At 50.5% G+C, this 13083-nt stretch overlaps 1 protein-coding gene across 5 annotated transcripts in view; it reads right to left on the reverse strand.

Moving 5' to 3' along the window:
- PITRM1 (pitrilysin metallopeptidase 1) overlaps positions 1-12609 on the reverse strand; it is a 43238-nt gene extending 30629 nt beyond the window's left edge. Inside the window, exons 1-7 of one of the 5 annotated variants that reach the window (XM_042944740.1) lie at positions 12513-12609; positions 9942-10041; positions 7400-7506; positions 6912-7063; positions 6288-6402; positions 6116-6212; positions 4739-4899 (exon numbers count right to left, since the gene is read on the reverse strand). In XM_042944740.1, the coding sequence (XP_042800674.1) occupies positions 4739-4899; positions 6116-6212; positions 6288-6402; positions 6912-7063; positions 7400-7506; positions 9942-10041; positions 12513-12565 (785 nt within the window). In that variant the 5' untranslated portion in view covers positions 12566-12609. Of the gene's footprint in view, positions 1-4738; positions 4900-6115; positions 6213-6287; positions 6403-6911; positions 7064-7399; positions 7507-7732; positions 7987-8677; positions 8991-9941; positions 10042-12512 lie in introns of those variants that run through there. The other 4 variants (XM_042944741.1, XM_042944742.1, XM_042944743.1 and 1 more) reach the window with 4 other exon arrangements.
- Positions 12610-13083: the final 474 nt, after the last annotated feature.

Raw genomic sequence — 13083 nt, forward strand, 5'->3', positions numbered from 1 at the left:
AGTCAACCAAGAAATCAAAGAGGATATCAAAAAAGACAGGGAAACAAATGAAAATGAAAACACAATGGTCCAATCCTTTGGTTGGTATAAACCAAAAGCAGTTCTAAGAGGGAAGTCTATAGCAATACAGGCCTACCTCAAGAAGCAAGAAAAACCTCAAACAGACAACCTAACCTTACACCTGAAGGAGCTAGAAAAATAACAAAGAAAACGCCAAACCAGCAGATTAAAGGAAATAATAGATTAGAGCAGAAATAAATGATACACAAAACTAAAAAAATAGAATACATCAATGGAACCAAGGGCTGGTTCTTTCAAAAGATCAACAAAACTGATAAACCTTTAGATGGACTCATCAAAAAAGGGAGGACTCAAACAAAATCAGAAACGAGACAGAAGTAACAACCAGCACCACAGAAATTCAAAGGATTATAAGAGAACATTATGAAAAACTATATGCCAACAAATTGGACAACCTAGAAAAAATGGATAAATTCCTGGAAACATATAAACTACCAAAAACAGAACAGAAAATTTGAACACACCAATAACCAGGAAAGAAACTGAGTCAGTAACTGAAAACCCCCTATAAACAAAAGTCTGAGACCAGATGGCATCATAAGCGAATTCTACCAAACATTTAAAGCAGGGTTAATAAATATTCTTCTCAAACTTTTCCCAAAAATAGATGAAGAAGGAAAACTTCCAAATTCATTCTATGAGGCCAGCATTACCCAATACCAAAACCAGAAAAAAATACCACACACAAAAAAAGAGAACTACAGCCATTATCTCTGATGTACACAGACACAAAAATGCTTAACAAAGTATTAGCAATCCAAATCTAACAATGTATTTAAAAAATTCTTCCCCGTGATCAAGTGGGATTTATTCTCAGGATGCAAAGATGGTTCAATATTCACAAATCAATCACTGTGCTACATCACACATCAGTAAGAGAAACGATAAAAGGGGCACCTGGGTGGCTCAGTCAGTTAAACGTCTGACTCTCGGTTTCAGCTCAGGTCGTGATCTCATGGTTCATGAGGTCAAGCCCCGCAGCAGGCTCCACGCTGCCAGTGTGGAGCCTGCTTGGGGTTCTCCCTCTCAGCCCCTCCCCCACTCACGCATGTGCTCACTCTCTCTCACTTTCAAAATAAACTTAAAAAAAAAAAAAAAGATTAAAAACCATAAGATCATCCGACAAAGAACAACATCCATTAATGATAAAAACCCTCGACAGAACAGGTTTCAGGGAAACCCCTCAACATAACAGAGGCCATATATGAAAAACCACCAGCTAACGTCATACTGAATGAGCTTTTTCCCCAAAGTCAGGATGAGAATGTCCACCCTGGTCACCACACATTTATTCAACACGGCACTGGAAGTCCAAGCCACAGCACTCAGACAAGCAAAAGGGATAAAAGGCGTCCAAACTGCTAAGGAAGAACCAAAACTTTCAGTGTTTGCAGATGACACATTATGCAATACAAGACCCTAAAGACCCCACCAAAACCTGCGAGAACTGATACGTGAATTCAGCAAAATTACAGGACACAAAATCAACATACAGAAGTCTGTTGCGTTTCTACACGCTAATAACGAAATAGCAGAAAAAGAAATTTTGTTTAAGAAAATCCCATTTACAATTGCACCAAAAATAATAAAATACCTAGGAAAAAACTTAACCAAGGAGTGGAAGATATGTACTCCAAAGACAATATAAAAAACTGATGAAACAAATTGAAGACGACACAAACAAATGGAAAGACAGCCCATGCTCAGGGATTGGAAGAACACTGTTAAGATGTCCACACCACTCAAAGCCATTACAGATTTAATGCAATCCCTATCAAAACACCAATATTTTTCAGAGAACTACAATAATCCTAAAATTTGTATTGAACCACAAAAGAACCCCATACATTATCCAGTAATAACACTATTATTTCCCCCAAAATACAAAAACAGATTCAAAGGGATATAGGTAGGTACCCCTGTGTTTATTGCAGCATAATTATTTATGGAAGTCCCAAAGTGTCCACCGACAGATGGATAAGGAAAACGCAGTGTGCATATTAATACACACATATACACAGAATGGAATGATAAGAAAGAATGACATTTCGCCATTTGCAACGACACGGATGGAGCTAGAGAAAATAATGCGAAGGAAAATACTCCAGTCAGAGAAAGACAAACACCATGTGACTTCATTCATTTGTAGAACTTAAGAAAGAAAACAAATGAACAAAGGGGAAAAAAAAAAAAGGAGACAAACCAAAACAACGGTCTTTATTTTTTTTTAGTTTTAAGTTTCTTTTGAGAGAGGGAGAGGGAAAGGGTGAGCTCGCTTGCATGTGAGCAGGGAAGGGGCAGAGAGAGAGAAAGAGAGAGAATCCCAAACAGACCTCACACAGTCAGCAAAGAGCCCAACGTGGGGCTCGAATGCACAAACCACAAGATCACGACCTGAGCCAAAATCAAGAGTCCGGCACTTAACCGACTGAGCCCCCCAGGCACCCCCAAACCAGAACAAGTCTTAACGGCAGAAAAGGAACAGACGGTAGCCAGAGGGGAGGTGGCTGGGCGTGAAAGGGGTGACAGGAGCCCCGATGGGCACCGACTGATGTGTGGAACTGCCTGAAACTCCTACAACGAGACGTTGACCAGAGTAGAACTAAAATGAAATGTAAAAATGGAAGTTATGCACCGAGAGCGGCTAATGACGAATGTGTCCCATACTGAGATGAAGTCTGTATAAAAACACATTTCTTTCACTTACTTTATAACTACAAAGACCAAGTACAGGCTTTTGATCTTGTTATAAGATACGTGGCTCAAACACAACATAAATCATGCAGAAAGATGTAGTTAAATGAAAACCTGCCAAAAGTTTATTTTAAACATACTATATAAAGGTGTTCCAACAACGAAGTAAGTTGCACGCTAAAACGTTTCACGGCCTTAGCTACAGGAATGCAGTCCTCCGTCATGCTGACAACTGAAGAAGTTCACAAAGTTTAGACCGAGCCTACAAATTCCAGATTACATGTTTTTAAGACACCACATTCATCCAGGGGGCAAAGGGCACAAAGACAGAGTTGATCTGTTTTTTTTTTTTTTTTTTAGTACATTGTTCTCCGAGCGAAGATTCACGGATACGGAAATCAGAGTGGTGGCTGCCAGAAGGAGGGGGTGGGCGAAACGGGTCAAAGGGGTCCAAAGTTGCAGTTGTAAGGCGAGTGAGTCCCCGGGATATAAAGGACAGCATGGTGACCACAGGTCACCACAGCGGACTGCGTGTGACCCGCGTGACCCAAACCGCCTTGCTGCACACCTAAACCTAATGCAATGCCATCTGTCAGCTATATCCCAATGAGATAAATAAATCAGATTTTGAGAACTAATATCTGAAAGATCCTTTGGAACTCTCCACTCGTGGTTTCCAGAGTGACAACCAGTAAGCAGCAGCAACCTTGGCGTCCATGGAGACCCCGGGCCCTAAAGGCCATGGCTGCCTCCATGCAGCCGCAGGGCTCCTTACACGAAGAACTGACCACAGATCTGGAGCAGGACGCGCCTGGATCAGGGCAGGGGGACAGAAGCTAGTACTGAAGACCAAAGAAGCCGTAAGAAAGAGAAGACAATTAAATGACTTTCCTCGGGCCACAGTTGAAACAATTTGAGCATAAGGGGAAAAAAAAAAGACAACAGATTCATTTGATTATATAATCTCAACTATACACATATACGAGAATATTTCTATGAGGTCATCGTGGTATTACAACAAAACAGGCCAACATTTATAAAAACAAAGCCTCTTCCGTCATCCCTGGAGGAGCTACGTCACCATCTCCCCCTAGAACAGCCGAGGAAGCAGCAGGCACCCGCCCTTGCCCTCAGACTGTACTTCAGGGTGACCCGGCGGCCCCTACTGAGGAGGGAAGTGCCTCCTCACGAGGTCCAGCTGCTAAACGTAAAAGAAATTAGAGAGTTCTTCGGAAAACTTTGCCAACTCTACGAAAGGAAGTGCTCCAGGCAATAAACATGGGTCAGTCCATAAGTAAATAAACGCACAGACAAGGAACAGAATATTCACAGGATCCCACAACACCAACCCGCCAGATGTGTCTACACGGAGAAAACCAGCTGTACAAAATACGCGGGCCTCGTCTGGGCCGGACGACCATTCTGGCGACCACCTGAAAATCCGGAAGGAAGTACTCGGTGCTTTCAGGCAAGCATCAGCTAATGTGGATTCGGTACTTCAGCAGGGCACATCCTTGTGCTCCAGGGACACAAACTTAACTCTTAAAAGTAAACCACCAGGACCCCTGGGTGGCTCAGTCGGTTAAAGCGTCCGATTTCAGCTCAGGCCATGATCTCACGGTTGGTGGGACTGAGCCCCGCGTCGGGGTCTGCACTGACAGCACGGAGCCTGCTTGGGGGTCTCCCTCTCTCTCTGCCCCTCCCCTGCTTTCACGCTCTCTTTCCCAAAAATTAAAAAAACACAAAACTTTAAAAAAAGATAACGATAAAAAGTTCTCGCCACAGACTTTCAGAATGAGCGTCCATGTACATGAGTGGGGCAATCCATTAAGAATCATCTAACCTTACAGAGTTCTTGAGCAAACAGTTCTTGGCCACACGTGAGAGAAGCCGTGTCCTTTACTGTACGCAAACAACTCTGAATCAACCCACCATTAACTCAGCTTTAAAACTGAAACATTACCTAGCATTACTAGGGTGATAATGGGTGGCGTGGAACTGTTTAAGCTGCTCCCACGTGAGGTCTGGGATGCACAACGGATGGCCCCCGGAGATGACCGAGTACGTGTGGTCAGGCAGGAGTCGGTTCTGAAGGTGCTGCGAGAATATCCTCTCGTTATCGGTCTTCAAATGAAAAAAATTATACACAGAAGTGTAAAATAACACACACTGTTACATTACAACACAGCAAATTACTAACCCTCTGGGCGATACACCTGTAACACCTTGTGATCCAAACTGTGACGACGGAAACAAGGCCGTGGGTGCAGACACTGTCTAACAAAGTCCACCCAGGGTTTCTGCACAGGACCCAGGGATGACGTGTCTCAGAAAAGAAAACTCACTATGCAGTGTGCATGGCCCACAGCAAGTGCACAGCGGAGCCCCGGGCAGCGGTGTGCACAACAGTGCTCAAGAGTCCCTGCCGCGAGCTACAGTGGGGGGGGGGGGGGGGGGGGTGTCTGTGGGCTTCCGGAGCAAAGGCTGTCACTCTAACTTGAATTTCCAGAAGGTGCTGGAAGGCACGGGGCCCGAACCAAGTATTAATGGCTAAGGAAGCAGCACGGGGCAGGAAAGCAGCCCGCGTCAGGGCAGAACTCCAAAGTGCTGGAAGGCTGTGAGGACGGGGCCCGGAGAGAGGCTCTCACACCACCTGGTCTCCAGAGCCTCATATCCTAAAACTCAGGGAGGCCCCCAAAGAGCTTTCCATGAGGTGGGTTTCCTGATTACATAGGAGTGTGTGTACACATAGTCTTTCCGTTACAAATTAAAGCTGAGACCTCTTAAAAAAGTTACCTGTTCACTCATGATCTTAACCCATCACTACACATTAGCAAACATTTTTTAACAAAGCAGAAATATCACTGAGAAGAATAGCACTGTTTCTGCACATTCTGCAAATAAATCTTCTTAATGTCTGGCTTAACAGGAGACCGCTGGATTTTCCTATCTGCTTCCGGATCCGATAAATGCCATCACACAACACGTAACACAGGCTCGGGAACTGCACTTGGGCAAGAACGAGCAAAAATGGCCATGTCCTAGCACTGCCGCGCGCACTTTTATCTCCCAGACTCCCGCAGACCAGATGCCAGGGCCCGAGACCGCAGTGGGGGAGCTGCTGGTCTGGAACACCGGGTCCTAGAAAATCGGGAGCTTGGCCATCTCGTCTTATGGGCGGTGCTCACTGCACAGTCCCCTGGCTAGTTCAACAGGGCCCGCGCCGTAAGCACATTAAATGACATGAGAGAACGTCGACTCTCCCCCAGACCCTTTTATGTTCCGATATTTTAGACGGACATATCATTTCTACACAATTTTACAAAAGGAAAAAACTCACAAATGCTCCCTTCATCTCATTAAAGACGACTCCTTTGAAGGTCAGGGGTGTCTGGGGGTCCCTCGGATTCTCGTGTTCCAGTCGCCATCCTTCCTGCCTAAATAACAATCAATGATTACACAGTGACAGGGACTCTTAACACTGAAGTCCAAATCCATCTGTCCTCACTCACCAGAAATCTAGTTCCCGCAAGCAGGGAAAAAAGGTTGCATCCAAGTACACAGACAGGAGATTCTGGAAGTCCTTGGGATTTTGTGTGGAGAACGGGTACAGAGTATAATCGCTAGCTGGGTACAAATGAAAAGATTTTAAAACTCGCCAGATGCCCGGAGCATTGGCCACTTGCAGCCTCCCCCCCCCACCCCGCCCCCCGCCAACAGGGACCCCTCACTGCCCAGGGCGCAGAGGCCACACCTCACGCGCCTAGAAAGACGACCTCATCCACAGAGAGCCGATGCCATGCGCGTTCGCCGCAGCCCTCAGCGCACTTCCCCGCACACCATCGGTCTATTGGCTGCCCTGTTTCCAAGCCCCGCCACCAGGGCATTAACGTGACGCTACAGATGTCAAATTTTGTAGCAAACTTCCCAGAAACCTCTCAGCTGCCCCTCCCCGAAGACTCCAGTTTGTATAAACCGACCCCCATGCGGCTTTCCTGGAAGACTAAACTTCCAGCAGGCTAGGGAATGGCAAATCCGTGCCGGTCCACAGCTGCCGGCTCCCCTCTCTCCAGCGAGGATCCCGGTGGGTGCGGCAGCCAGGCCCAGCGCGGCCCCGGTCCCAGACGCCAGCTGACCTGTGAAGGCGTTCATGAAAGTGGACAGGGACCTATTCAGCATCTTGAAGAAGGGGTCTCTGCACGGGTACTTCTGAGAGCCGCACAGGACCGTGTGCTCCAGGACGTGCGGGACGCCGGTGCTGTCCAGGGGGGTGGTGCGGAACTGCACGCTGCGGCAAAGACCAGACGGCAGGCGGCAAGGTCAGGCGGGTGGCACGGCACACTTTCCAAGCCTGGGACACCCGTGGCCACCAGACCTGGTCACCGTAACATCGTAACCCTTCGCGAAAACAGTCTCGACCACAGCGTACGAAATCGCTAATTCAGGCTGCAAACTTGCACCAGCTGTGGCTCTAGACACAAATCCACTCACCTTCTCCCCATGTTTTCAGGATGCAGCCAACAAAACTAAAACATTCGTGAACCGGGACCTTTAACCACGTAACGGACGGCAGACGTTCTCGGTGGAGACGCTCGAGAACGTGCTCCCAAGATGCACCACACACCTGAACAAGTTGTTTGTGTCTTCCCGGGCCAAGTGCAAGTATTTGGCTCCTGTGCTGTCATGGCTAAGCTTCACCGCGGTCAGGGACAGTTCAGGGATGTCCGTTACCTGAATGAATAAATACGCAAACAGCTAGACTCAGATGGAAAAGCGCTCAGGGCAGTGACGTTCACTGCACTGCGGGGCCTGGCCTGACTGCCTTTAATCAGGCAGCACCAGGAGGCTGGCACGGTGGGGCTGGGGGCACATCACAAACCACCTCGTTCAGACCCTAAACCTTATGAACAAGCCAAGGGCTGACAATCCTATGCATCTCTTCTTTCTGAACGCTTACTGTTTGCGAGACATTTTCCCAAGAGTTTACGGGTCATCCTGTGAGAGAGGGATCTTCAGCCCCATCTACAGACGAAAACATTGAGGCACAGCGCTGTGGCCACAGAGCGGTAGTCCAACTCCGTCCATCACACCAGGCCGCCCTGGAGGAGTCCTACTCCCACTGGCAATGCCCACTGTGTGGCTTCCTTTTACACACACCAGCTCGGGAAAGCGCACAATGGCCCTGCTGGGAGCTCAGTGCTGGAGCGCCCTCGGCCTGGGACAGAACTTTGCTGTGTCTGGTTCACAGAGTTCTAAGGACCAGTTACCTGCTCCTAGCGGGAGGGTCCAGGAGGGTCCCAATCACCTCCGATAAAAACAAACGCATCCTGGGACACCCGGGTGGGTGGCTCAGTTGGTTAAGCAACTGACTCTTGATTTTGGCTCAGGTCATGATCTCACAGGTTCATTGTCAGGCTCTGCACCGACAGCATGGAGCCTCCTTGGGATTCTCTCTCTCTCTCTCTCTCTCTCTCTCTCGCTCTCTCTCTCTCAAAATGGATAACCATTTTTTAATAACAAAAGAATAAGTTCTTACATAAAATACTTCTAGATAATTTTCCCTCCAAGCATCTGCAGTTCTAGAAGACCAGACCAAATGCCTGCCTCCTCCCCTGACAGGCTAAAAACAGGCTCTTCCTTTTTAAACTTGTGCATATTTTCGAGCTCCTGGGTGTCTCAGTCAGTTAAGCATCCGACTTTGACTTCGGCTCAAGTCATGATCTTGCGGTCCATGAGTTCGAGCCCCGTGTCGGGCTGTGTGCCGACAGCTCAGAGCCTGCTTCGGATTCTGTCTCCCTCTCTCTCTACCCCTCCCCCGCTCACACTGTCTCTCTCTCTCTCTCTCTCTAAAATAAATAAAACATTAAAAAATTTTAAGGGAAAAAAACAAACGCATCCTCACCCCCAAGATGGTAGTCTCCTATCTATGAAAGCCTGCACAAAGGCACTTCAGAAACGGCTGTATCGTCCCCACTGTGCCGGGGGCCTCTCCCCCCCAATCACAATAGAGCATCACTATGACAACCACACTGTTTATCACCCCCACTTTCCAGGGGCTGTCTGTGCTTACAGCAAGCTGCCAGCAGGACAGAGATTAGAACCCGGGTGTCCTGAGTGTGTTCTGTGGACCGCCCACGCAAATGACGTTGCTTAAAGAGGCCTGTACTACCTGCTGAGTTTACAACCATTAAATTATTTATATCTTACTTTGTAAGAGATGATCAATGTGTTTACAATCAGTCACTATGTGAACTGTCTGCCCCCTAACAGCTTTCATGGTGACTGCTTCTCAAACAAGGATCAGATTTTATCATAAATCTCTATAAAACCTGAAAAATAGAGGAAAGAACTCTGAATGAGGTCCTCAAGAACAGTAACTACTTGGACCGCACGAAGGCCCTCCCTCGCCCGCGTCAGGAGCCCCTCACCCAAGCTGCACTACTGCCCGTTCCCGAGCCCTGCGGGGAACTGCTGTCCCTGCGTGTCCAGCCTACGGGGAGGCAGCTGTCCTTACACACCACTCCCTTCTCCCGGAACCTGCCCCCTCCCGTCCCCCATCCTTTTGCTCCCGCACTCCCACCAGGATGCCCAGCCAGTTCTCGTTGTATCACAGCTGCACCTGTGTCCCCCTGGGCTGCGAGCTGCCCGCCCTTCCCTGTGCTAAGTGCTACCCACAGCATGAGGCCGACGGCCAGTCAATGATGTGAAATACATTGTTTTCGATCACTGTGTAAAAGAAAAAGAAAACAAATGTGAACACAAAATTAAATAAATGCAGGACCACAATCCATCTTCTATAATTCTGAAACCCCAATGGCTTGAAACCAAAGTTTTTGCATAAGTGCGGAACAAACTCGTGCTAGGAACACGCAGCCCCACGTACACGTGGGACAGACGTGGGCCGTCTTCACTCGGCGCAGAGAACAGTCAGGTGTCTGGGTGCAGAAACATCAATGGGCTGGACTCACTTTCTAAAACCTAAAGAGGCATTGGGTTGGAGGGGTTGGGATCAGGGAAGGGCCGGGGAACTGCACTTATCGAAGCATCGGGAAATCCCTTCGCTGGCAAACTCCACTCGGTCGAGCCCACTGTGATTTGGGCGAGCCAGGGCCTGGGACAGAGACCCCAAGGGTGTGTGGGTGGCGCAGCAAGGCGGGCCCGCGCACCTGGCTGACGGTGAAGCCGTGGATCCGCTCCCCCACCTCGTGCTGCAAGGCGCGCTCACAGGCTGCGGTGCCCCTCCTCCTCCGGGCTCCCAGGCTGGCACTGCCCCGTGGAAGGAAAGCAATCGAGGTTAGACGCTTCTGCAGGACGCTGTGTGGCTAACGTAATTCTGCAACATCATGAGGGCATTTGTACGGACAAAGACATTTCAAAGAAAAAGTAAGCCTTACATTTTCCAAACATCTCAGAAAACGAATTTCTGCAGTTTTTAGTAAAGTGCTTTCAATTTTAAGACCTTTGTCTTAACTCAGCTGAAGCTTCACTATATCAAGCTAATAAATGCATGTTGCAAGCCTTTTATACGTCAACGCTCGTAACTGTAACATGATTACGATACCAATTTCCCTCACCTGCACCAAAAACCATTCTCACATGACACGACATTTCCCATGTAGGTACATGATGTGGCCTCAAACTCCTATTACACATCTACTGAACTGGTAAAAAGCAAGAAGTCTCGCTTCACGGGGAGCTCCTACACCGCAATTAGGTGTGCAAATGGTAACAATCCTGGAATAACATTTGGCATCATTTAAATGAGAATCACTGGGGCGCCTGGGTGGTTCCGTCGGTTGAGCATCTGACTTGACGTGCACTCAGGTCATGGTCTCACGTTGGTGGGATGGTCGGGCTCTTCGCTGACTGCGCACAGTCTGCTCGGGACTCTCCCTCTCCCTCTCTCCGCCCCTCCCCTGCTCTCTGTCTCAAAATAAATAAATAATCTTTCAAAATAACGCACTTAGAAAAAAAAAAACCAAGAACTGATGGTGGCCCGAGAGGAGGGGGTGGGGGTGAGTGAAACAAAACAGCGGCTGCCATGTAGCTACTGTGTGACTGGAACTTAATTTTGTATATGCACACACACACGTAGACGTATCAAGAGGAGCAGGAACAGACCAGAGAGCAATCACACCTAAGAGGGCGGGAGAGTCAGTCGTTTGGAGGCGATCTGGGTAACGGTGACACGACCGCACCGTATGCTTGCTTTATAGAGTTTTCTACGTCAGCATTGTCTGACACAAGTTATTTCCTTTGAGATACGCGCAGAAAAGGAAAACAACAACAACAACAACGCTGAGTCGGTCGCCATCAGGCAACACCACCAAGATGAGCCGTCACCTTCCTGACTCAGCCGATTCCACGATCACAGAAGAGGATTTGCAGGTGTTCTTTACCATCAAGAGCACAGCCACAAAGAGCAAATGCTGGCGCCGGGCACGCAGAAGCAGCCCAGCACCTCGGTACTCTCTGGTCACCGGCGACTCATGTGAGGCTCTTGCCGCCATACTCACACGAGGCACCAGGACACCCCCATGCTTCTAAACCGCACCACCCTTCACACAGGGTTCTGCGAATCAGCAGGGATCTCATCTACACCCTCCTGGCGCACCACCATCACTCAAGGTTGGAGTGGATCTTTTCTCCATGAACCGAGTCCATTTCTGGAAGCTACAGCTGTATTAAGAACACCGCAGCTCAGGGGCACCTGGGTGACTCAAGCGGTTAATTAAGCATCTGACTTCGGCTCAGGTCATGGTCTCACGGGTTCGTGAGTTCGAGCCCCGCATCGGGCTCTGTGCCGACAGCTCGGAGCCTGGAGCCTGCTTCGGATTCCGTGTCTCCCTCTCTCTCTGACCCTCCCCTGCTCACACTGTGTCTCTCAATAGCAAATAAACGTTAAAAAAAATTAAAAAGAAAAAAAAAAAGAACACCGCAGCTTAAATAAGAACTCCGTGTGGAAGCCTCAGGTGTCTCGAGGACTCCCTGCCCACAACAACTGGTGACATGGGGGCAGCCAGGTTAATGAGAACCGCAAGCCGCCAATTACTTTAATCACGCCTATTAAAATCCACATCAATGCCCATTTTCACTTCAAAAGCCCCGACAACCGCACACAGGGCCACCCACTCTGGGATCGCCCAAGGTCCCAGGGGTAAGGCCTCCTTGGGCCAGGACCCGCTTTGCCCAGACTTCAGGCTGCAGGTCCCAACCCTGGCAACTGGACAGGAACCTCTTTCCTTTGCTAGGGAGAAGCGATGGGAGGATGCCTGTGCCGTCCCTCATCCAGGCTCTGCAAGACTCTTGGGTCGGGCTTCAGGATCCCGGGGCTATGGGCCTCAGAGTAGGGCTCCGGGCTCCCGGGGAGAAAGGTCTCCGGGTCCGGGCTCCCCGAGAGTGGGGTCTCAGGGTCGGTCTCCGGGTTCCCCGGGAGAAAGGTCTCCCGGGCTCGCGGCTCCCCGGGCGATGGGCCTCAGGGCCAGGCTCCGGGCTCCCCAGGTGAAGGGCCTCCGGGTCCGGGCTTCCCGGACGAAGGGTTTCGGGTCGGGCTCCCTGACGATGGGCCCTGGGGTCAAGGCTCCCCAAGGGGAAGGGTCTCGGTCGGGGCCCGGGCTCCCAGAAAAGGAAGCGGTGGTGCGGCCCTTCAAGGCTCGGACGACACCACAGAGCCTCCCGGAGTCTCCCCGCTGTCGGGACCGCCCCTTCCTCCCTCTCTCCCACCCGCCTGCTCTCACCCGCCCCTCAGCCGCTCCAGCAAGCTGCGCGTCCGCACGCCGCCGCGCCACATGGCTTGTGACTAGCACACGGGGCCGGACGCAGCTTGATTTATCCCGACGCAGGGCGCGGGGGTGAGACGCACCCGCCGCGACTGCCATTGGTCAACGGGCACGGCGACGTTCTCTCCAATAGGCTGCCGAGGAAAGGGGCGGGCTCCTGATGCGGCGGGGCGGGACTCGAGGGCGGTGGGCACGGAGTGGGCCAAGGCGGTAGGGGGCGGAACGTCGCGGGCGTCGGAGCGACGGAGCGCGGCGGGGGCGGGGCCCGCGTGAGGAGTCCTGGGCGGGAGAGGGGTGGAGTCCGGCGGGAGGGAGGGCGGCAGCTGGGCGCGGAGTCCGGGACTTGAGGAGGAGCGTGCAGGGTAGGGGGCGGGGACTGTGCCGGGGAGGGGCGGGGGCTGGGCCGGGAGGAGCGGGGAACCGTTCCGGGGGGGGCGGGGGCTGGGCCGGGAGAGGCGGGGACTATGCCGGGGAGGGGCGGGGCTTGAGGGGGACGAGCGGGGACAATGGTGTCGAGGGGCGGAGACTG

This window comes from Panthera leo, chromosome B4, assembly GCF_018350215.1.
Source record: "Panthera leo isolate Ple1 chromosome B4, P.leo_Ple1_pat1.1, whole genome shotgun sequence".
NCBI classification, from domain to species: domain Eukaryota; kingdom Metazoa; phylum Chordata; class Mammalia; order Carnivora; family Felidae; genus Panthera; species Panthera leo.